The sequence below is a fragment of the Oncorhynchus clarkii genome, chromosome 1 (assembly GCF_045791955.1).
Source record: "Oncorhynchus clarkii lewisi isolate Uvic-CL-2024 chromosome 1, UVic_Ocla_1.0, whole genome shotgun sequence".
NCBI lineage: Eukaryota > Metazoa > Chordata > Actinopteri > Salmoniformes > Salmonidae > Oncorhynchus > Oncorhynchus clarkii.
The window spans coordinates 66,752,928-66,779,141 of NC_092147.1; the positions used below are offsets into that span (position 1 = coordinate 66,752,928).

The 26,214-nt window shown below is 44.7% G+C and overlaps 1 protein-coding gene across 1 annotated transcript in view; it reads left to right on the forward strand.

Annotated features, from left to right (window-relative positions):
- Nucleotides 1-8,403, forward strand: part of LOC139411109 (F-box and WD repeat domain containing 4) — a 28,069-nt gene extending 19,666 nt beyond the window's left edge. The window contains exons 7-9 of the mRNA XM_071156971.1: nucleotides 4,883-5,023; nucleotides 7,961-8,102; nucleotides 8,209-8,403. Of these exons, the coding sequence (XP_071013072.1) occupies nucleotides 4,883-5,023; nucleotides 7,961-8,102; nucleotides 8,209-8,340 (415 nt within the window). The 3' untranslated portion in view covers nucleotides 8,341-8,403. The remainder of the gene's footprint in view (nucleotides 1-4,882; nucleotides 5,024-7,960; nucleotides 8,103-8,208) is intronic.
- The last annotated feature ends 17,811 nt before the right edge of the window (nucleotides 8,404-26,214 follow it).

Consider the following 26,214-nt stretch of genomic DNA (forward strand, 5'->3'; position numbering starts at 1 on the left):
TCTCACCTCTGTGTGATACGGCACGTCTGCGTATTCCGAACCACACTCCTCCAGAAAAGATTTAAACTGGCGGTGATTTAGACCTTTGGCTCTTATAAAGTTAACTACCTGTGTTACTGTGGTCATAACATGTTCCATCTTTAGGGCTTTGGCACACAGTGCTTCCTGATGTATGATGCAGTGGTAAACAGTTAGCTCACCTGCACAGTTCTCTTCCCGCATCTTCTCCCGAACCATGCCCACCAGTCCACTCTTTTTACCGCACATCGCTGGCGCACCATCTGTCGTTAATCCAACAAGTTTATCCCACGGCAGCTTTATTTCAGTTACACATTGCGATCAGCTACTGTGTTCCTGCTCAAACCTCCTCAAAGATTTCCTTTCCTGTGGTTGTGCCATGCATTGATTTGAATCCTAATAGCTCCTCCTGTTTCGTTTCATAGTGTCGTCTAATGTTGTACTCCTTACTTACAGCCACGTTGACTCCACAAACAAGACAAACAGGTTTGTCTTTTACATATGTAAACAGATATTCTGTTTCCCACTTGTCCAGAAAGCTCCTGTTTTCTGCCTTTTCGCCATTTTTGGGAAGGGTTAGCTCGCTGACAGTTGTAGCGTCTATGTTGCTATGACTACTGTCACAGAGGAGAGAGCGTTTCTGGGTCCTGTCCTGATTGGCGCGTGAAAACAGCAGAGCATTATGGGATTCGTAGTATTAGTGGTGAATGCGCTGTATAATACCGGCGGGCCAGCTCTAGTAGTAATTTGGTATTGTCTCGCGGGCCAAATATAATTACCCCGCGGGCCAAATTTGGCCCACGGGCCAGAGTTTGACACCCATGGTCTATGGGATTAAGGTCTGGAGACTGGCTAGGCCACATGGCCCCGTCCATCGTCCCTTTGATGCGGTGAAGTTGTCATGTCCCTCCGCAGAAAAACAACCCCAAAGCATAACCTCCATGTTTAATATTTTTTTTATCCCCTTTTTCTCCCCAATTTCGTGGTATCCAATTGTTTTTAGTAGCTACTATCTTGTCTCATCGCTACAACTCCCGTACGGGCTCGGGAGAGATGAAGGTTGAAAGTCATGCATCCTCCGGCACACAACCCAACCAAGCCGCACTGCTTCTTAACACAGCGCGCATCCAACCCGGAAGCCAGCCACACCAATGTGTCGGAGGAAACACCGTGCACCTTGGTTAGAGCGCACTGCCCCCGGCCCGCTTATGCGCGATGAGACAAGGACATCCCTACTGGCCAAGCCCTACCTAACCCGGACGACGCTAGGCCAATTGTGTGTCGCCCCACGGACCCCCCGGTCGCGGCCGGTTACGACAGAGCCTGGGCGCGAACCCAGAGTCTCTGATGGCACAGCTGGCGCTGCAGTACAGCCCTTAACCACTGCGCCACCCAGGAGGCCCCACCTCCATGTTTGACATTGGGGATGGTGTTCTTGGGGTCATAGGCAGCATTCCACCTCCTCCAAACACGGCGAGTTGAGTTGATGTCAAAGAGCTCAATTTTGGTCTCATCTGACCACAACACTTTCACCCAGTTGTCCTCTGAATCATTCAGATGTTCATTGGCAAACTTTAGACGGGCATGTATATGTGCTTTCTTGAGCAGGGGGACCTAGTGGGCACTGCAGGATTTCAGTCCTTCACGGCGTAGTGTGTTACCAATTGTTTTCTTGGTGACTATGGTCCCAGCTGCCTTGAGATCATTGACAAGATCCTCCCTTGTAGTTCTGGGCTGATTCCTCACCGTTCTCATGATCATTGCAACTCCACGAGGTGAGATCTTGCATGGAGCCCCAGGCCGAGGGAGACAGTTCATTTGCGAATAATTGCACCAACTGTTGTCACCTTCTCACCAAGCTCCTTGGCGATGGTCTTGTAGCCCATTCCAGCCTTGTGTAGGTCTACAATATTGTCCCTGACATCCTTGGAGATCTCTTTGGTCTTTGCCATGGTGGAGAGTTTGGAATCTGATTGATTGATTGCTTCTGTGGACAGGTGTCTTTTATACAGGTAACAAACTGAGATTAGGAGCACTCCCTTTAAGAGTGTGCTCCTAATCTCAGCTCGTTACCTTTATAAAAGACACCTGGGAGCCAGAAATCTTTCTGACTGAGAGGGGGTCAAATACTTATTTCCCTCATTAAAATGCAAATCAATTTATAACATTTTTGACATGTTTGTCTGGATTTTTTTTTTGTTATTCTGTTCAAATAAACCTACCATTAAAATTATAGACTGATCATTTCTTTGTCAGTGGGTAAACGTACAAAATCAGCAGGGGATCAAATACTTTTTTCCCTCACTGTAGATACTTTTGTACGTGTTTCCTCCAGCACAAGGTTCACAAGGTCCTTTGCTGTTTGTTGTTCTGGGATTGATTTGCACTTTTCGCACCAAAGTACGTTCATCTCTAGGAGACAGAACGCGTCTCCTTCCTGAGCGGTATGACGACTGCGTGGTCCCATGGTGTTTATACTTGCGTACTATTGTTTGTACATATGAACGTGGTACCTTCAGGCGTTTGGAAATTGCTCCCAAGGATGAGCCAGACTTGTGGAGGTCTACAATTTTTTTTCTGATGTCTTGGCTGATTTCTTTTAATTTTCCCATGATGTCAAGCAAAAAGGCACTGAGTTTGAAGGTAGGCCTTGAAATACATCCACGGTTACACCTCCAACTGACTTAAATTATGTAAATTTGCCTATAAGAAGCTTGTAAAGCCATGACATCATATTCTGGAATTTTCCAGGCTGTTTAAAGGCCCAGTCAACTTAGTGTATGTAAACTTCTGACCCACTGGAATTGTGATACAGTGAATTATAAGTGAAATAATCTGTAATCTGTCTGTAAACAATTGTTGGAAAATTACTTGCGTCATGCAGAAAGTAGATGTCCCAACCTATTTGCCAAAACTATAGTTTGTTAAGTGGTTGAAAAAAAGTTTTCATGACTCCAACCTAAGTGTATGTGAACTTCCGACTTCAACTGTATATATATATATATATATATATATATATATACACACCACTTTCTGGTGTATGATGGAGTCCTAGCTATTCTACAGTGACTCTAACATGTGACGGTATTGACTCATCCCTGTGATTTCACAGACTCAAGAATGTGACAGGCTACATTCGGACAGACTCAGGTAGGTATGTGACGGTAACGACTCGTCAGGTTTATTTCATAGACTCAACCATGTAACATCCCACTCAGGCATGCTTTGGACCAGACTCAAGTATGTGATGGTGTGGACCCAGACATGAGATTGTCAGATCACACAATCAAGCCGCAGCTCAAAGGCAAGCGGCAGCCGCACTAGCAGATACAGTCCTTCTGACAGATTATATGGTTATGCTCCGTCCTGTAATCTTCCTGAGGCTCATAAAAGTGGTGACCTAACAATTTGACAATCCCGGCTGTTCTGCTGCTCGCCATTCACCGCACAGTGCTATTATGGCTTTAAGTTCTTGACACAGATGTGAAGACCGCTTTCAGGGATCTGGATTTTTAGCGTCTCACCTTGGTGTTTGACATTTTTAGAGGGCCACGAAGACCTTGAGTGCGATCAGCACAATTGGGTTTGTCTGTGAGACATTGTATTTAGATAACGACTTGATTGGCCTATTGCCTTGTCGGTTGAGTGGTGTAGGGGCTGTCTATAAGACACATTTGAGTTATGAGTCAATTATTCACGTGTGGCTTGAGTGGTATAGGTGTTCTTTGTCCAACATGCGTTAAGCTCTGGGTTTTAGCAGTAAAAAAGAAAATGAGGGATCGGTACCCCACACAGACACATATCCCAGAGAGAGAGCCCCATCACGGACTCCCCATTGGCCAGGCTTAGACCCCAGCTCTGAGAAATCTCTCGTCCAATAAGACACCACGTGGGGAAAGCCCTCGTCCAATAAGATGGCCTCCTGGGGTGAGGCTAGCGGATTACTAGTCTGCCCCTGGTGTTTGGAGCAGTGGGGGCACGAGCGAGAAGGGGGAGGGAGTGCGGTCACCAGGGCCAGTGGCCTCCTTTAAATGGTTGCTAGGGCGCAGGTATCAAAGGTCTGCGAGTAACACACAGTCACGGTCATGGAGGGAATTAAACCGCAACAAAGAGACAGTTATTCTGCAATAATCCGCCCAGCGGAGGGCAAGTTATTCTCCAAGAATCAGAGCCGCCGAGTGGGCAGCCAACGGAGGACTGTGATCACAAGAGCATGGTACTGCCCATACACACTCCTTACACATCCTTTGTGCATTCATACACCACGATGTCTTCTCTCTCTCTCTCATTCTCTTTCTTTCTCTCTCTCGCTCATTCTCTCTCTCTCTCACACACACACCTCACCATCCTGGTGTTGTAGTGTGGGGGGATCCCTGTAATCAGTCTCAGAGCCCTCTCCCAGATAGAGAGGTGTTGACTTTGATCTCCTCTGGGTGGTCTGGAGCCAGTGGGATTGGGAATATAGAGATGGAGAGAGAATGGTAGTATATGGGAATATAAAGATACACACAGAGAGCTTAGGGGTGTATCAAGGATCAACCGCTATAAAGACCGAGACAGGTGGAAATAGTGTTTTATCCATCTCACTGTGGGTTAAGGTGAGTTATACCTTACATCAATGAGTAGGGGCTCCATTTATTATTCATGGTTGCTTAGGGGCGTAAGTGAAAACTGCACATCCTCATTTGAAGCACTAAGGACATCCTGTATTGGACATATAAGTAGTCAGTAGCCAGCAGGCATTTATAGTATTGATACAGTGTAACATGCCTGTGATCTTAGGTGCAGAACTTCCCCTGAACTGTCTCTGTCTTCATCTTTCTTCTTACTTTCTCCCTATTTCTCCATCCTCCCTCTCTCTCAGGTGTGAGCTGCTGTGTTGTCTGGGTTCAGAGTTCCGTCGGGGTGCAGGTGTGTTGGATATAGTCTATGAGTCGCCTGTCCAGCTGCTCACCTGTGGCTATGACACCTACATCCGCTCCTGGGACCTTCGCCTCAGCCCCAGGTACACTGTCAATCAGTCAGCCGTCAGTCTGTCATTCAGTTAGTCCATATATTAAGCTGTCAATCAATCATTTTGTTCGTATTTATGTATATATTGTCAAAATGTAGATTCCGGTCAAGCATTATGATTGGCAGAGAAGCGTTCTGAGCCATACCAAAACAAGAATAACATCACGGCTACATCATACACATCTACACACACGTGCTATGAGTCAACACAGCACACATAACAGCACTATCAACACAGTCCAATCATTCCCCTCCACTCCCATCTTCCAAAAAGAAAGAGCACAGTATATTCCAACCCAGTCCAATCTGGGCGGTACCTGAATGATGCGGACCCTTGCACATTTCCACTACAAACCAAGCAGGGTCCTGCTATCAGAGGGGAGGGTGCCTTTTTATTTGGGTGCGGTGTGTGTGTGTGTGTGTGTGTGTGTGTGTGTGTGTGTGTGTGTGTGTGTGTGTGTGTGTGTGTGTGTGTGTGTGTGTGTGTGTGTGTGTGTGTGTGTGTGTGTGTGGCGTGGCGTGGCGTGGGTCAGTCAAGTAACACAAATAAGAGCTGATTGTCAGTTAGCTCTGGGGAGTTGAGCGGGGGGTTGGGCTGGGAGGGGGTCCCTCTTTAGACATCAATAATTCACACACACAGCACCACCAGGAGGCTCCCTGGGACAGTGAGGTGGTGCAGGGTGTCTGGACCTTGGGTTCCCGCTGAAAGCAGGACTTTGAGTCTCGCAGACGCCTTGAGTGTAACTGACCAGCGGACAAAAACACGTGCCCAACACACACACTTTGTTCTCTGTCTGAAATACAGTGTTGTCTTGGTGTTGTCTCTTGTTATGGCTTTATGTTGTGTAGTGTTGTTGGGATGTACGTAGTGTCTTTTATCAGGTTGATCAATCATCTCATGGTCTTGTTGAATATGTGAGTTTTGTGTTTTTGTGTGTTGGGTCATTTCATCATCTTTTTGGGGTTGTTTCTTTGTATTTATAGTGTGGCTTTTTGTAATTGGGTCATGGCAAATAGTTTTCTCATGCAATGTGGTATTGTCTTATTTAGTTATGTTTTTGTGTCGTGGCTGTGACATTCTCTGGGTGAAATGGTCAGTGTGTATGCGTTTTGTTCACAAACTGTTGCAGTCTCACCTCGTCCGACTAACCACACACCACGTCGGCTATAGGTTTGGCAGAGAGAGGGAAAAAGAGAGAAAGAGGAGTCAGCCCAATTGGCCTAGTCTACCTCATGCACTCTTGTCTCAAATTGTCCCAGAAAAACACACTCTGAGAAACCGACACAGCTCAAACTCTCAGACACACACAATGTTATTTTATGTCTTTAACCTCACATGCCACGACAGGCAAAGTAGACTTGTGATGGCGACCCTCCTTTGAGTCTGGTTGAATCGGTGCTATATTTGTCTATATCTGGTGGTGTCTCTCAACCCTTTAGTACCCACTAGCTAGGTTTCCATCCAATTTGCGATCAGCTTTTCATGTGTATATTCTAAAATACGCAATAAAAGAAGTGCATTTTCCCACCAGATGTGTTTCCATCAAATGGACTTGTTGCGGATAAAAAGCTGTGCGTGGTGATGTAGTGCACATTAAAAGCACTTTTGTGCTTAGTTTCTAAGTAGCGAATAAAAATCTGAAGTTCATTGTGTTTCCATCGCAATTCTTTTTACCGATGTGGCTTTGTCACAAAAACTGTTGAGATAAATAGCAAACTTTCCCAATCTAGTTTTTGCGTATGCTTTCTAGTGTAGGCAACGGTTTGCCGATAAAGTCAACAGGGTAGGTTATACGACAAGAGAAAGATGATTTTTTGGGTCGATAATGTTAGCCCAGCATGGCACCGATCATCATGTCACCAGCATTCGAATAATACCCTAGATAGTTATTGGAAATTTGCATGAAGCTCGTCACACACTTACAACCACGATGTGAAGTCCATCATAACTGATTTCATCTGCCTATAAACTCTTCATGCATTTCCACGTGGTGGCTATTGGCTACAATGTATATATCACGTTTTCTTTGACATCATGGTTATTATATCAATAGTTGCTCATAACAGTGTTTCCACCGCAATTGTGGCAGAATGTATTTATTGCCTCGCGTGTTGTTTCGAGTTGGCATTAGGAGATTTTGCCAACAAATTAGCTGTTTCCATCAGGCCTGCCGTGAGTTTTTTTTAATGTGTCAGGTAATTCATTGGTTGGATGGAAACCTGGCTAATTACAGGGAATTGAGCTCGCACTCATTGGATTGCTAAAATGAGGACGAACAGACTGTGTGTGTGTGTGTGTGTGTGTGTGTGTGTGTGTGTGTGTGTGTGTGTGTGTGTGTGTGTGTGTGTGTGTGTGTGTGTGTGTGTGTGTGTGTGTGTGTGTGTGTGTGTGTGTGTGTGTGTGTGTAAAAGCCTATCTGTATGTGCGCCCTTGTGTATTTGCGTATGTGCATACTTGTGAGAGTGACTCCAGACATCTCCGCTGCCCTTCTGTCTGCTCTCGGTCCCTGTGCATCACTTATTGATGAGGCTCTAATGGATGATCGATCTCTATTGGCAGAACCCCCAAAATACTTCCCCTACCACCACCTCCTTCCCCACTGCAAACCCAGCCAGCGCTCCAACACCCCAGCGCCTTTCCGTTAACAACAGAGGAAGTTTCAGCGTCCTCACAAAACGCACACCAACATACAAAATGTAACTTCCTCATAACATGCACACAGACATTTGCCTTCTTTAAAATTCTTCAGAGTGCACACTCCTAAATCCAGTCACACTCTGCACTGTGTTGCAGTGGTCCTTTTACCATAGCTCATCAACGTTAGTTGAACAAAATGAATGCCGTATTGCTGTCATGCTGTATTTCAAATTAAACGGATGTCTACTTTTTCTGAACATTCTCTGATGTCATTTCCTCCTGTCCCAACAGGAAGTGTGTCATGGAGTGGGAGGAGCCTCACGACAGTGCCCTCTACTGCATCCAGACGGATGGGAATCACATGATTGCCAGTGGCTCCTCTTACTATGGCGTCATACGGACGTGGGATAAGCGGCAAACCCGCTGCTTAGAGGTGTGTGCGTGTGTGTGCGTGTGCGTGCGTGCGTGCGTGTGTGTGTGTATGGAATCAAATGTGTGTGGGTGAGTGCCATTTATGACTGTGGTTGTCCTTGCCACAGATGTTCCAGCTGTCCTCTGCTGTGAGTAGCCCAGTGTACTGCCTGCGTTTCAACACCTCTCACCTGTACGCTGCCCTCGCCACAGCACTGCACTCTCTTGACTTCAAACAGGGCCCCCGGCCTCGCAGATAACGCCCACTCCCACAGACAGCTGTTAGGATTTAAAACAATAAATTCTATGTTTTTGACAGTAAATGGCTTCATTCTCTGTAATAACTGGAACTCTGAAGCTAGAAAGACCGTTGGGAATGTCCATGCATGAAATATCAAATATGGGGATACGCCACACTGATACCAACATATTAACCTCTGCCGGGGCAACACAGATCCTGGACTAGAGGGCATGCAATAACCTGTTGTTACAGAACTAATCCAGTGGCCTGGAGGCCCACAGACACACACAAACAGGCTAAAGCCCTAACCTAGATAAGTCTTCCATTGAAGAACACACAGGGAGGTGTTTCCACCTTACACTTTGAGTGGCTGTGGGTTCTGTCATTTGCTTTGAGGGGATAAAACCATATTAGCCACTGACAGTAACATAGAAACGCCGTGTTTAGGCTTCCATTCATTTGACCTCAACACCTGTGATCAATCAGTTTTATGGATTGAAGTGTTTGAGCTTAGAAAATCCACATCTTATAATGTAAGGATTCATTTGATGGACAGATGTCAAATATACACACATCTGGCATATCAAAGTTCTAGAAGCATATCCAAACCCCACGTACACCTGGCGGTGTGTCAGTCATAGATAGTTCAAATTAGACTCTTTTCTGTCTTCGGATTTGTTTGGTCAGTGGGGAGAGATAGTTTGGGGGTTTATTCTGTGTTGTGCTTGGGTGGGAGGGTGATTTGGAGATTGGGGTCTGTGCATTTGGCGGGGTTCCACAGTGAATTCCCGGAGACCCTCCCTGCTGGCCATTAATGGCATATATTAGATCATATGCAAGGTGGGGCAGTCCATTAGCTAATATCACAGTAGCAGAAAAGAGGAATGGCCATGCTGCGGACAGACATTGCACAACCATGCAGGAGATGTGGCCCCCAGAGACGGCAGAGTTGAATTAATCATAACTACCCAGGGAAGGGGCCCCACAGAAGTTGTTCAGTAGTGTGGCCAGTGTTTTGTTATCTGTAACTCAGTGGACTGAAACACTGCGTGAAAGGGCTAGATACACTGGTTTTGCACTGATGATAATGAGGATTTGATAGTTTACAATGTCGTCCTTCCCCTATTGTGTGGCTTGGTATGAAATGCCTGACCGTGTGAGGAAGCACCCACATACACACACACAGAGGATGCCCCAGACGGAAGAGCCTTTAGGCCACACTACTTGGTACCCATGATGCAGTGCTGTTGTCTGAGGTTCCGTCACAAACGCAACACAGTGACTCACCCAACCCCACCACCCACCTACCCCGCTCTCAGGAAGAGGCTGAAATGAAGACCCCCTGGTGGGACAGAAGTGGTGGAGAAGGGGCTGGGCTGAGGGTCACACGAAGGGTATTTGTGGTATCCCTCATCACACCTAAATAGCCCACACACACCGATACGCACACCACACTCACCTAGCTACACTTGCACAAACCATGGGCTCACATACAGACTCAATAGTGAGTGATGTATGCCTTGCCTATGCCTGCCCCTCTCCCTCAGTAGTGTCAGTTTGGTGGGAATGGATGAGGAGGAGTGGGTGCAGAGGGCACCTGTGCAAACCTCTCTCAGTCACAGGTGATGGGAGCTTAGCAGGGAGACAAAGGATTTCACCTCACTCAACTCTGCCACACTGCCTTAATTTCTGTGACATCATATTCAGTTACATCATGATTTAGAAAGCTACTGTTGTACAAGTTGTACCACTGTAATTTACATCTAAACAATGTGATTCCTGTTTCAGAAATGGATATAAAAACTTGTCCATTGACAGAAATGATTAAATCCATGGTTATTTGTTCTTGTGTTGTCAGATCTAACAACAACAACAACACAAAAGATAATGATTTTAATTCAAGTTAAATGTACCAGTACAAATTGTTAGTAAATGGCTTGTGAAATAATAAAAGTATGGCTAGCAGAATTCTACATTTAGATACACTCATTAGATTTTGCTAAATGTTCTGGCCTTGGTGGCTGTTTGTTTAGCAGGATCTCCAAATGAAGAGTCTGAGGCTCAATCTGACATCTAGCAAGTATGAAGAGGGCAAGCCATCGTGACCTCACTGAAACACAGCCAGCCGAGACACACAGTATATTTAGCTGAGGGAACCATATGCAGAGCATCAGGGTGCGTCTGTGGGTTAGTGGCGACCTGCTTTAAGACCTAAATCACACACACACTTGGATCAAGCAGATGACGGATGTGGAAATAAAGTATAGTCTAGTACTGCAACTACCTCGCAGTGGAGCATGACTTGCACTAAATTGCATTAGCTTAATGCCAAAACGTGTTAGCAGATGAGAGCTGATGGAACAAACCAGGCTGTGTGTGTGTGAAGGAACAATGTTTAACTGTTTTCAACACAATATGGTTTGACCAATTAGAATTGTAATTTCCGTACCACTACTGTTACTTCTCCCACTAGATAAACACAGAGTAACTCACTGGCACCTGTCTCACAGAGCAATCCACCATCCTTTGACTTTGTTCTCTCTCACAATGGATAACCTGTAATTTATCCTCAGCACTTAGCAAGACTAGCAGAGTAACATGAGAACATGTGAAGAATCACATAGTGTTTTCTTTGGCCAAGTTCATTGGACTTGAATGGAAGGAATGGCTTCCCTTTCAGTGGAGGTGAGCCCTGTTTCCTTGGGCTCAGGGGGTACAACCACAGAGAGGATCAGATGTCAGAGCAATTCTGGGCTGAGCATAGGAGCATCATACCAGGGTTGAGATTGGTTTTGGGGAGGTGGTTGAGCTGTTATAAATGGGCTGTCTGTTAAAAGATTTTTACACTGACTTACCATTGTGCATTTATGTACCAAAAGGTGCTGGAGCTCTAGCATCCAGTTGAATCACATTTTAGAAAGAAAACCTGTTTGAATTCTATAACTTTTATACCAATGCTGCCATCTACAGGCGATGAGAGTAAATGCATGCATGACACCACTAATAGAGTTTTCACATGTGAGATTCACCTGAATCTCAGAATTCCGAAGAACCAATCACATGTCTTTCAGAGACAGACAGGTCGAGTGGCGAATGACATGACCCCTCCCCTCATTATAAGAAGCCACACGCCCACCCTCTGGTCATTCTCACCTCTCTTCCTCACGAAGAGCACTTCTCTAAGCTCTCCTCAGCAGGACTTGAGCCATGTTTCTTGCTTAATTGTTTGCAGGTTTCTTGCTAAACTGTTCACAGGTGTGCCGCTAGATCATAACTCAGAGTGCAGGTTGTTCAGCTCTCGTCTTCGGTGCCGGGTGACTTTACCGAAAGGAAAGTTTTCGCTTCGGGTAAGAATGAGCTTTTCCGCTTTTTCTTCCCTTAGTCTCCTGTCGTAACTAGCGTCACACGGCTAGCTAGTGAGACTTCAAGGCTTAGCTAACCTGGCTTGTTCGCCTCAAATCTGGCTATCCTACCGACTAGCTACTAGTTTGCTATCTCGTTTAGCTCAACCCACTACCGTGCCGCATTGACTAGACATACCGTCCTAGCTATACTGCTTATCTGTCGAGAGACACGCTTTTGTTAGTTGGAAGTGGAAGACTAACAAAGCACTATCTTCCTTTGGCTAACAGTGTGCTGCTAGCTAGGCTACTAGCCCACGAGGTGAATGCTAGCTATGTTCATATTGTTAAAGGATTATCTTACTCCTGCTAGCACCGTGCTAACTAGCTAGGCTATTAGCCCACGTGGAGGCCGCTAGTTAAGTTTCACTTTGTTCTCGGAAGAGCTGTTTTTTGGAGCCATGGAGCCTGCTAGCCTTGCCCTAGGCGTACCGAGCAAGGCGATGGTCCATACCCTAGCAGCGGAAAATACGTGTCCATGCGGGGAAACCAGATCAGGCAAAGACACGCACCCCCTGTGTGCAGTCTGCCTTGCGCTCCAAAACACACACAAGCGGCATTCTACGACTCCGAGTCATGCGTCCATGACTCGGAGGAAAGACTTTCCTGCTAACACCCTCCGTTGAAGATTGTGCAGAGCAGCCCAGCTTGATCAGTCTCCTACACCTCCTTCAAGCAGGGAGGCTACCTCACAGACCCAGCCCACATGGGCCGAAGTCTTGGACGACTACCCCAATGACCTTCACCCACTCTTTCAGGGCTTGGCCCTGGAGGAGGTTGAAGGGAACCTTGTCGTCGACGAGTACAATGGCGAGGGCATGACTGACCTCCTCAAGGCACAGAAGAGGAAGAGGACATGGAGGCGCAAACCCTTACCTTTAGGCCCTCTTCCACCCTTAGCAGGGCATTGATGGCAGATAACAGATATTTGCCCATCGGCATCTTCAAAACGGGCAGTGGCCAGACTCAGCATTGAGTGGCCCGAACCCATTGGGGGTGGCAGCGCAGAGAGAGACTGGTATGAATGGAGGAAACTCCCCTCTCGCACCGTCCCAGGCAAGCCAAACGTAACTGGGACAAACCCTTGACAGGCAAAGTCCAAACCAGACTTTTTGCCAACATGAATGTCAAGAACATAGAGGATCTGGGCCTTGGCAAGCCACCGGTGATCAAGCCGTCACTGGCCAACCACCTCAACCCCAGTGCCTCGTCACTGACAGGCACTTCCCTCCCTGATAAGACGGACCACATTTCCACATCCATCTACCAAAAAGTCTACATGTCTACCGCATGTTAATTATGGACGTTGAATGTTATGTCCAAACCGTTGGCCTACCAAGCCGATTTGATGCTGGAGATGCATAGTCTCCTAGCCATTGGCAAGTGTAACCCAGACCTTTGGGATGAGATCTGTGGTGTCACAGACCTTAACCTCCAGAGGCGACATTCAAGACTGGCCGTGCCATGAGCCTTGCATTGGTGGGGGAGAGAGCCCTGTGGCTCAACTTGTCCAGCCTGTCGGACAGAGAGAAAGCAGGTTTCCTTGACGCTCCTGTCGAGCTGAAGAAACTGTTTGGACCGGCTGTCAACGCAATGCATCAGAAATGTGAACTTTTAAAAAAGGAGGGCCTTCAACTCCTGCCTTGGGAAATTCGCTGCACCATCGGGAAGAGGCACATCTGTGCTCCTCGAACCCTTCCCTTTGTGCAGCGACCCATTCCCATTTGTTTGCTCTTAAGGAAGACGGAGGGAACCCACTTTAACATTTACTGAAGGAAAATGGTTTCACTCAAATTAATTGTTTGTGTGTGCCTTTGTTTGTACCAGAATGTGAATGACACCAACCTCTCCATCCCAAACACCGTCAACTCTAACTCTGCCCTCACCTGTCAGTCATCCACGGGTCCCTGGGCTGAGGAACACAGTCCTGTCAGAGGGACTTCTACTAGCCCTCAAAGAAAGACCCCCCCCCCCCCCCTTCCCCTGACAAAATAAGTAAAATTTAAGAAAGTCGGCCCTACTTTGCAGATCACTCAGTAGATACCTGATTGTCACTCTGAGAGTCGCAGCCTAATCCTATTGTGTCCTCTACAGGATTACTCTCTGTGGTCCCTCTCTCCCTGTGGCTGCGCGCGGGAGAAAGGCCAGATTAAGGGGATTAGTTTGTATCCTCCTTACTTGTCAAGTCGGGATGTAAAGAATGAACCATTGACTTCTGGGATCTGAATGAGAGAAGTGCCTAAAAAAGAGGTAATGAAAGGCAGTGAACAAGAAAAATTCTTGAAAGAACAATGTGATTTGTTTCCTTTTGTTCCCTTTAACTGGGCTGAAAGGTTCAAAGAGCTTCCCCTGAGGAGATGGATAGCGAAAGAGAGAGAGAGAGAGGAAAGGAAAGATGGAAGGAAAGAGAGACAGAGGGAACCAAGGCGGAAGAAGGAAAAGGGAGTGTAAGAGAGCTGAAGGAAGGGAGGTGGGGAGGGGGAGATTTCTATAACAAACATGTAGGCCTATCTTGTTTTTTTGTACTCGAATACATTACGCCTTATGTATTGCCTGTTTTTAAAGTGATAGAATTGCACCATGACCTATTTTTTTCTCTCCAGCCATTGATTGTCATCCCACATACACTTCCTATAGACTCCAGGAGAATGAGACATGGCATCAATCTCAATCAAGTCATCCAGAAATTAACCCAAAACTCCATCCATAAAATATAATGTGTAGGCTACACTTAGTCAGGGAACAATTGACAGCACCCCCCCAAAATGGAAAAATGAACATGGGCAAACCTGTAAGTGCTAAATGGTCTAAACCCCTAGGAGTCAATATACTGTATGTGTACCCAATAATACCCATAGACTGCCAGTATGGGGAATTACATTGAAACTCCATGCTGCCACCTACAGGTGAATGTATGGCACATTAAATATTAGTGGTGGGCCAGTATATTGAACTGTGGGTGTGGTGGGTCAGTATAATAGACATGTGACAGGTATGTATTTGGGCAGTGGCAGGATTGTGATGAACACAGAGCAACATTCGCAGGACTTTGAAATACATGCAGCATGTGAGAAAATGTTAGAAGCAATGTACTGTATTTCAAATGATGTTGCACACAGTGTCAGATAAATTCATTGGTAGGCCTAATATGCCCAATTTATTCAATCATAAAGGGCCTCTTAGGTAAACATCCATCTGCCCCTTTGATCCGTAAGGTGAGACTGCATCCTGAGCAGAAGTCTGGACCATGAGGGAAGTTGTGGTGCAGTTTGTGGGCGGGGTGACCTTTTACCCTTCACTGCAGTAGTTTGTATTCTCCTGTGCTTCCTTGGACTCTCATTAGTGGGGCAGGGGTCAGCTAGCTGTTTGTTCACCCACCCGCCCGCAATGGCGATACGTAACCAACCGACTATAGGCCAGTGTGATAAACTGAAAATTGGAGGCCCGCACCCGACCCTAAACTCCAAATATAGAAAATTTGCCATACAGTCAGATGGCGGAGCGATTTTTTTTGACAGCGCTTTTAGATAGGCCTATGTCTCCGTTTATCATTTCTGACATTTTGGTAGACTATTTGTTAGTCAACTCATCTAGGCAACATAGAATACTAAATAAACCCTTGCTCACCAGAATAATGCAATACATTGATAAAATGAATGCTTCAGTAAAGTTGAATCAGTAAAGTTTTCTCTTTCATCTCGGCTTCTCTGCACACAATATAGCAAAGACATTTGGGGAACGGGGTGAAAATGCACAAAAATTTTAAATAATTTAAATCAGTTTAACCGGTTTTAATTAAGTAAATTAACAGCTATGAAAACTACCTAACGTTTCTAATAAGATTTCAGTTTGTCTTGGATACATATTTTATGTGGTTGAAATAGGCTACTATCAACTTTTATGATGGTGATAAAGATAGCACCTTTACAGACGGTCCCTCCACTCCTGTTCCGGTGTTAAAATGTACATTTGGTATAGCATTTTACTGCAAGAAATGCTTCATTCTGCAGGAGTTAACATTATATTATTTCAGGCTACTATTCTATTTAACCCAGTAGCCTATACAGTTCCCTTGATGTGTCAATTCCCTGTCTTGTGACTGTCTAATTTGTATAGCACCTCACAATCCTCACAAATAACATGGCTGGCACTGCATCGTGATTCGTGTACCGTTCTTTCAATCAATATCCAAACTTAAACAACAAAGACGGACAAGCATTTCGACTGCATTAATTCATTTTTTTAATGTCGTTCACAAGATTGAATGAATGAACAGAGGCAGTGTAGGTGTGGAGAGGAGGGGATGCAACAGAATACCTGTGCTGCCATGTGACTATCTAACATTACCTGGCCATCGCTCCAGCTAGCTAGCTTTCGCCAGGTTAGTTATAGTAAGGGCCACCAACAAGTAACGTTAGTTAGTTAGCTAACCAGCTAGCTGCCTTCCTTCAATGCTTGGTGGCTTTACTGACCGACAAGAGAGGGAGCTTATATTAAAAGCCCCCAAGCATCGAGCTAAAGGATAAAGCTAGCTAGCTATCATATCAAACAGGTGTTCTACTGCCGGTACGGGGCACGGAACCCCGCCGATCCTTCACGACTGGAATACCGACATAATCTGCCCAAGGATCCCAACAGGCCCCTCAGGCACGATTTCCCCTGAAGGCCCATTCTGCTAACCGCGGCCTGCTAGCTATCTATAACATATTGGACTGTTAGCTGATCAATCGGCCAGTTTCTTGGATAACTAAACCCATTTTGCAAATTGGACTTGGACCCCTCTGCTACTTGGAACCATACTAATTCCACGACTGGTCTATTGACGTCACCACACGAGGAGACAAAAACAGACTTTCCCCCATCGCGATGTCCCTCTAAGGCCCTTATGCTAGCTTGCTAGCCCCGGCCTGCTAACTGCTAGCTTGCTAGTCCCGGCCTGCTAACTGTCTGAATCGCCATGTCCCCAGCCAGCCCAACCACTCACTGGACCCATACGATCACTTGGCTACGCATGCCTCTCCCTAATATCAATATGCCTTGTCTATTACTGTCCTGGTTAGTGATTACTGTCTTATTTCACTGTAGAACCTCTAGCCCTGCTCAATATGCCTTAACCCGACCATGTCGTTTCACCTCCCACATATGCGATGACATCACCTGGTTTAAACGTCTCTAGAGACTATATCTCTCTCATCATTACTCAATGCCTAGGTTTACCTCCAATGTACTCTCTTCCTACCATACCTTTGTCTGTACACTATACCTTGAATCTATGCTATTGTGCCCAGAAACCTGCTCCCTTTACTCTCTGTTCTGAACATGCTAGATGGCCACTCCTTATAGCCTTTAGCCTTACCCTTATCCTACTTCTCCTCTGTTCCTCTGGTGATGTAGAGGTTAATCCAGGACCTGCAGTGCCTAGCTCCACTCCTACTCCCCAGGTGCTCTCATTTGTTGACTTCTGTAACCGTAAAGGCCTTGGTTTCATGCATGTTAACATTAGAAGCCTACTCCTTAAGTTCGCTTTATTCACTGTTTTAGCACATTCTGCCAACCCGGATGTCTTAGCCGTGTCTGAATCCTAGCTTAGGAAAACCACCAAAAACCCTGAAATTTCCATCCTAACTATAACATTTTCCGCCAAGATAGAACTGCCAAAGGGGGCGGTGTTGCAATCCACTGCAGCGATAGCCTGCAGAGTTCTGTCTTACTATCCAGGTCTGTACCAAAACAATTTGAGCTTCTACTTCTACAAATTCACCTTTCCAGAAACAATTCTCTCACTGTTGCCGCTTGCTATAGACAACCCTCTGCCCCCAGCTGTGCCCTGGACAACATATGTGAATTGATTGCCACCCATCTATCGTCTGAGCTCGTGCTGCTAGGTGACCTAAACTGGGACATGCTTAACACCCCGGTCATCCTACAATCTAAGCTTGATGCCCTCAATCTCACACAAATTATCAATGAACCTACCAGTTACAACCCCAAATCCGTAAACACGGGCACCCTCATAGATATCATCCTAACTAACTCGCCCTCCAATTACACCTCTGCTGTTTTCAACCAAGATCTCAGCGATCACTGCCTCATTGACAGCATCTGTAATGGGTCTGCCACCCCTCATCACTGAAAGCGAACAGGCCTTTCTAATCGACCTGGCCGGGGTATCCTGGAATGACATTGACCTCATCCCGTCAGTAGAGGATGCCTGGTTATTCTTTAAAAGTGCCTTCCTCAACATCTTAAATAAGCATGCTCCATTCAAAAAATGTAGAACTAGGAATAGATATAGCCCTTGGTTCACTCCAGACCTGTCTGCCCTTGACCAGCACAAAAACATCCTGTGGCGTTCTGCATTAGCATCGAATAGCCCCCGTGATATGCAACTTTTCAGGGAAGTTAGGACCAATATACACAGGCAGTTAGGAAAGCTAAGGCTAGCTTTTTCAAACAGAAATTTGCATCCTGCAGTACAAACTCAAAAAGGTTCTGGGACACTGTAAAGTCCATGGAGAATAAGAGCACCTCCTCCCAGCTGCCCACTGCACTCAGGCTAGGAAACACTGTCACTACCGATAAATCTACAATAATTGAGAATTTCAATAAGCATTTTTCTACGGCTGGCCATGCTTTCCACCTGGCTACCCCTACCCCGGTCAACAGCCCTGCGCTCCCCACAGCAACTCGCCCAAACCTCACCCACTTCTCCTTCACCCAAATCCAGATAGCTGATGTTCTGAAAGAGCTGCAGAATCTGGACCCCTACAAATCAGCCGGCCTAGACAATCTGGACCCTCTCTTTCTAAAATGATCTGCCGAAATTATTGCAACCCATATTACTAGCCTGTTCAACCTCTCTTTCGTATCATCTGAGATTCCCATAGATTGGAAAGCTGCCGCGGTCATCCTCCTCTTCAAAGGGGGAGACACTCTAGACCCAAACTGCCACAGACCTATATCTATTCTACCCTGCCTTTCTAATGTCATTGAAAGCCAAGTTAACAAACAGATTACCGACCATTTCGAATCTCACCGTACCTTCTCCGCTACGCAATCTGGTTTCAGAGCTGGTCATGGGTGCACCTCAGCCACGCTCAAGATCCTAAATGATATCATAACCACCATCACCACCATAACATAACCATAAGAGACATTACTGTGCAGCCATATTCATCGGCATGGCTAAGGCTTCCGACTCTGTCAATCACAACATTCTTATTGGCAGACTCAACAGCCTTGGTTTCTCAAATGATTGCCTCGCTTGGTTCACCAACTACTTCTCCGATAGAGTTGTGTGTCAAATCGGAGGGCCTGTTGTCCGGACCTCTGGCAGTTTCTATGGGAGTGCCACAGGGTTGAATTCTCGGGACGATTCTATTCTCTGTATACATCAATGATGTCGCTCTCGCTGCTGGTGATTCTTTGATCCACCTCCACGCGGATGACACCATTCTGTATACCTCTGGCCCTTCGTTGGACACTGTGTTAACTAACCTCCAGATGAGCTTCAATGCCAAACAACTATCCTTCCATGACCTCCAACTGCTCTTAAATGCAAGTATAACTAAATGCATGCTCTTCAACCGATCCCTGCCCGCACCTGCCCGCCCGTCCAGCATCACTACTCTGGACGGTTCTGACTTAGAATATGTGGACAACTACAAATACCTAGGTGTCTGGTTAGACTGTAAACTCTCCTTCCAGCCTCACATTAAACATCTCCAATCCAAAATGAAATCTAGAATCGGCTTCCTATTTCGCAACAAAGCATCCTTCACTCATGCTGCCAAACATACCTCTGTAAAACTGACCATCCTACCGATCCTCGACTTCGGCGATGTCATTTACAAAATAGCCTCCAACGTCCTACTCAACAAAATGGATGCAGTCTATCACAGTGCCATCCGTTTTGTCACTAAAACCACATATACTACCCACCACTGCGACCTGTATGCTCTCGTTGGCTGGCCCTCGCTTCATACTCGTCGCCAAACCCACTGGCTCCAGGTCATCTACAAGTCTCTGCTAGGTAAAGCCCCGCCTTATCTCAGCTCACTGGTCACCATAGCAGCACCCACCTGTAGCAAGCGCTCCAGCAGGTATATCTCACTGGTCACCCCCAAAGCCAATTATTCCTTTGGCCGCCTCTCCTTCCAGTTCTCTGCTGCCAATGACTGGAACGAACTGCAAAAACTCTGAAGCTGGACACTCTTACCTCTCTCACTAGCTTTAAGCACCAGCTGTTAGAGCAGCTCACAGATCACTGCACCTGTACATAGCTCATCTGTAAATAGCCCATCCAATCTACCTCATTCCCATACGGTATTTATTTATTTATTTATCTTGCTCCTTTGCACCCTAGTATCTCATCTTGCACATTCATCTTCTGCACATCCTACCATCCCAGTGTTTAATTGCTATATTGTAATTAATTTGCCACCATTGCCTATTTATTGCTTTACCTCTCTGATGCTACCTCATTTGCACATGCTGTATATAGTTTTCTATTGTATTATTGATTGTATGTTTGTTTATTCCATGTGTAACTCTGTGTTGTTGTATGTGTCGAACTGCTTTGCTTTATCTTGGCCAGGTCGCAGTTGTAAATGAGAACTTGTTCTCAACTAGCCTACCTGGTTAAATAAAGGTGAAATAAAAATACAAATGTTTGGGGAGTCTCCCACACGCCTTTTGGCGAACACCAAACGTGTTGCTTATTTTTTTCTTTAAGCAATGGATTTTTTCTTGCCACTCTTCCGCGAAGCGGATTAAATTGGTCCTATGGACAGATACTCCAATCTCCGCTGTGGAGCTTTGCAGCTCCTTCAGGGTTGTCTTTGTTCTCTTTGTTGCCTCTCTGATTAATGCCCTCCTTGCCTGGTCTGTGAGTTTTGGTGGGCGGCCCTCTCTTGGCAGGTTTGTTGTGGTGCCATATTGTTTATATTTTTTTAATAATGGATTTAATGGTGCTTCGTGGGATGTTCAAAGTTTCAAGATATTTTTTTATAACCCAACCCTGATCTGTACTTCACAACTTTGTCCCTGACCTGTTTGGCGAGCTCCTTGCTCTTCATAGTGCCGCTTGCTTGGTGATGCCCCTTGCTTAGTGGTGTTGCAGACTCTTGGGCCTTTCAGAACAGGTGTATATATATATATATATATATATACTGAGATCATGTGACAGATCATGTGACACTTAGATTCCACACAGGTGAACTTTATTTAACTAATTATGTGACTTCTGAAGGTAATTGGGGGTGGATACATATGCGCGTACCACTTTTCCGTTTTTTATTTTTGAGAATATTTTTAAACAAGTTATTTTTTTCACTTCACCAATTTGTATTATTTTGTTTATGTCCGTTACATGAAATCCAAATAAAAAGATATCTAAATTCCAGGTTGTAATGCAACAAAATGGGAAAAACGCCAAGGGGGTGAATACTTTCGCACGGCACTGTAACTATGCTAAATCTGAATGATTCATATTGGGTGAGCTTAACCTGGATTGGTGATGCCAGTATCAGATAGACTGAAAGATATTTGTGCTGAGCTACATATAACTCAACTTAATACACCCTGAAAAATGTTTTGGAAATCATCCTTACAAGTATACAGCCAGTGGAATCTTTGCTAACGAGCTTAGTGACCATTGTCCTGTTGCCTGCATTGGAGATACTAAGCTACCAAAATCATATCCATACATTATTACAAAGAGGAAATTCAGAATTTTCAATGAGCAACATTTCCTGTCTGACCTGTGGTTGTATGATTGTTGTATGTGTCCTCTATCAGACCCTTAAATAATTAACCTCTCTGTTTAACTCTATTGCAGATAAGCATGCCCCATATAAGAGATTAAGGGTAAAAGACAGTTCTAACCCATGGTTCACACATGAATTTTCTGAAAGATTTCATGAAAGAAACTTAGTTTGGGCTAAGGCTTAATTGACTGATTCTACCTCTGACGTGCAGTCCTTCAGACATTTGAGAAATAGCTGTCTTACACTGGTTAGAAAAGCAACACTCAAAATACTTCTTTAATTGTGTATCTGAGTGGAGAAATCCAGCAAAATTCTGGAAAAGGGTCAAATCTTTGGAGATAAAAAAAAAAACACCAGTCTGGTTTTAGAACTGGACATAGCACCGTTTCAGCGGCTACACTTATCTTAAATTCTATATTAAATAGCTTAGATCACCCTTTTTTAAAGTATGGGTCGAGACCCAAAGTGGGTTGTGGACCTGTCGCAACATGTCAGAGTAAATGTATAATTATATAATTGATTACTGGAATTGATTTGGCCAAGTGCAACTGTGCTCACTGTTCAGTGCGCTCTCTGCTTAGCAGCGGTCTCTGCTCAGTTTGGCAGCTGCACAAGTGGGAGATGCCGTGTGCTTCGGGGTTTACAGGATCTTTTTTTTCTGCAGTTTTATTGAAAATCACTCCTTGATCCACACGCTGCAGCGCTGTCGTTCAGCAACAGATGATGCACTGTCAGCCACTGACTTATCATTCCCACTCGCCATCTCTCACCACTGTCATCAAATGGACTCAAACTAGACACTAGTCTGGCCTGAGCTCAGTCGTCATGAAACGTAAATACAGAGATGAGTTTCTCTCTCTTGGTTTCATACAAACTTTGAGAAATAATGAGGCGCACCCACAATGTGTTTTGTGCTGGGAAGTGCTTAGTAATGAGTCTCTCAATATGGAAAAATGTATAAAACGACACGTCCTGTCCAAACATCCACAGCATGAGGGTAAACCCAGGGAGTTCTTTCAGAACAGTGAAGAATGCTTCAGGAAACAGTGCAGTAAGTAAGCAGAAATAAGGGAGTACTATCTTTCATACTATAGTTAGCTAACACACTTTTGTACATCACGCTGTAACATACAATTTACCTTATTTTAGCGCCCCAAAAAACGTAATACTTCCAGGTCAACTGTAATATGAATACCCTTGTAAAGCACAATTTCTCCCCTTTCCTGCAAAATCAATGACGAGACCTTGATGCTGCCCGTCTCTCTCTGCATGATTGAAGAAGGCAATGAGCTCCGTCGGGTCTTTTTAAAAATGATGGGTGGGGAACGAAACCTACTGAGTGATAAGGAAAGGGGGAGATAAGCCGTGTGGGGAAACTGCTTTTTTTCACCCGATCTGTCCAAATTACCTCTAACATGTAAATAAAACACTATAAAGAGTTTATATAATGTGTCATTACATACCTATTTGAAGGTTTGTGTCGAATTTGAATCAGGTTTTTAGGGCGACGCTAAAGTGATCTTCAGAAGTAAACAGCGGCTTTTGAGAGTCAAGTTGGCTTGCAGTGATGACGCAAAAAATGAATGCATTAAGTTGTACAATTGACTTGGTATCCCCCCTTACCCTGTCCCTGTTCCTGTCCCTGTCCCTTTCTTGTTTTTAATGTGCGAGAGGAGCACTACACCTGGTGGAGAGAGGCTGTACAGCACAGAATGAGTTGCATTATGCATGCTGTACGTCATGACACGTCACAATTTAACGTACAGCATCAGAGGGGTCCGTTTTTTAAAACTTTTCTCTAGTACTAGAGGGCTATTACCATGTCAATCAACTCTTGAATAGAAACGTAGTTCACACCCCAGATTTTGAAGCCAACACATTCGCTACAGTCCCATTAGTTTTCATTGCAGCCTCGTTTGAATGCCGCAGTTGCGTGAAATTTTGTATGGAATGGGGTTAGTCAACAGTAGTAGATGTGAGTTTCTCTTTCAAACAATCACCTGGCCTTGTACACAGTTAACAGCTAATGTTAGCCAAATAAAGCTAACAAGCTACTAATAATAAGTAACAGTACAGATGAAGATGAAAAATGATCTAGGTTGGAACTGTTGCTGTTAAAATACAATAATAATAACTGGAATATACTGATTGAAGCAAGATGCTTTTTGAGGCAAACGCACTCACACAGTTCTGGGTTGTTCATCTAACACAGGAAGCGGTCTCATGTCTGACTGAGAAAGCAGTAGATGTTCTCGTCCAGTTTGGCACCACATACCTATGTGAGTCATGGTTCTCAACTCTGACATACTTAAAAACATGTACAGAAATAGACTCAATGCTGAGCATGACCTCTGTGTTGCACTGAGTCCAGAATAGACATGTTGTTGAATACTTCAACCTGTGTGATTCCAGTTCTGAATAAACAAATAGTTATTGTATTTTAACAGCAACAGTTCAAAATTAGACTTTTTTTCAATAATACTTCCAACAGTAAGATGTACAGTAGGCCTGATCATTTTCTTTCATCTGTACTGTTACTTAGGGTTGCATTATCAAAAAGCCTGTGTGTGTTCTGTTATTCATCTGTGTGATGTGATAAATCAGTTTATTCCAGGTCAGAATGAAATTATTTATTGTATTTTAACAGCAACAGTTCCAACCTAGACAGATATGTAAAAGTGCTTTTAATGGGGAAAAATAAACATGAATAATTATTTATATGAACATTTAATTTCATCTTTATTTTGGTCTATATTGCATTTGTTTTAGGCATAAGGGTAATGAAATGTACCAATATTTATGTATAGTTGCATATTTTCATAAGCTTGGGTCCCAGGAAAACTCAGAATTTCTCATTTGGGTCCCAGGCTGAAAGTTTAAGAACCCCTGGCTTAGATCATAGGAATCACAGTGCTGACATATTTATAGACCCATCCAAGGCTTTTGATACCATCCCCTACTCATTCAAAGGTTGTCTGAAATAGGAAACTATCTGTCAGTAAGGCCAATGTGTGCTTTCTGATGTTGTCTCGATATTACTAAAGGTGTCCCGCAGGGGTCGATTTTGGGACCTGTCTTCTTTACTATTTATATAAATAATATCACAAAGAACTATATGCAAAAACATGTAACATTCATCTGTATGCAGAAGACACTTATGTACCCTATTCTACAGCTGACCAGGCTATGTTGAAGCTGCAATCTGATTTTGCTGCCATGCAGAAAGTCCTTGTTGATTTAAAATTAGTACTTAATGCGGGAAAAACTAAACGTATGCTGTTTTCTAATTCTCGTAGAAATATTTCAGATGGCTTACACATTTATGCATGGGATGTTTCTTTCATTGAGCAGGTTCCCGCCTATAAATATCCCATCTATAAATAATACCTCTCTCTGAACAGCAGGATGCAGATTGTACAGTCAACATTCCTGCCAGTTATTGACTATGGTGACACTATTTATCGGAATGCACAACCACTACTCTTAATTCTTTGGATGTTGTCTACCATAGCTCCCTTTGCCTTATCACAGGTGTTTGTTTTAATGCGCATCACTGCATCCTGTATCAAAAGGTTGGCTGGTCCTCATTAAAGTTCCGCAGATCACTTCATGACTCCTTTTTGTTTACAACGCTCTACTATACAAGCTTCCGGCTTACCTAACTTTGCAGTTAAAGTATAAAAACATGAGATCCCAACACTGTTCCCAGGGTTGGTTAACTCTTGAAAGTCCTTGGGTCTTCACCGAACTAGGTAAATCCAATTTTAGTTTTCGCTCCACATTTGTGACTCTTGTCAGGAAACTTGGTATATTTGCCATGAACTTGTAAATAATGATATTGTTGTGAGTTTATTTTTCTGTAATAACAAATACAAATTAGCTAAAGTTAAGACATTGTCAGCTATATGATATGGTCATTATTTGAACTGGCTAGCCAGCTAACTTAAAGTTATCTAGCTAACAAGCTAGCTGGCTAACAAGCTCGAAACAAACCAAAACATTGTTTAGAAAGTTGCTTTTATGGGGCCTCCCGGGTGGCGCAGTGGTTAAGGGTGCTGTACTGCAGCGCCAGCTGTGCCATCAGAGTCCTGGGTTCGCGCCCAGGCTCTGTCGTAACCGGCCGCGACCGGGAGGTCCGTGGGGCGACGCACAATTGGCCTAGCGTCGCCCGGGTTAGGGAGGGCTTGGTCGGTAGGGGTGTCCTTGTCTCATCGTGCACCAGCGACTCCTGTGGCGGGCTGGGCGCAGTGTACGCTAGCCAGGTGCATGGTGTTTCCTCCTGCTGGCTTCCGGGTTGGATGTGCGCTGTGTTAAAGAAGCAGCGGCTTGGTTGGTTGTGTATCGGAGGACGCATGACTTTCAACCTTCGTCTCTCCCGAGCCCGTACGGGAGTTGTAGCGATGAGACAAGATAGTAGCTACTACAACAATTGGATACTACGAAATTGGGGAGAAAAAGGGGTAAAATTTTTTTTTAAAAAGTTGCTTAGATTGACATATATTCAATATATTTTTGAGTGGATGGGTTTATTGGTGTTAAAATACACCAGTTATGTTATTTTGGACCAGAAGGCTGCTGATGTCATGCAGTCGATTTGTGTGTATACTTTTTCATAACGACAATGAGTTCGATGTCGGATGACAATAGAATGTTCATGATGTCACTGCGACAACTGTCTACAGACATAGTTTCAACCAGCCTTAAGTCTTGAAATCTTTGGTTATT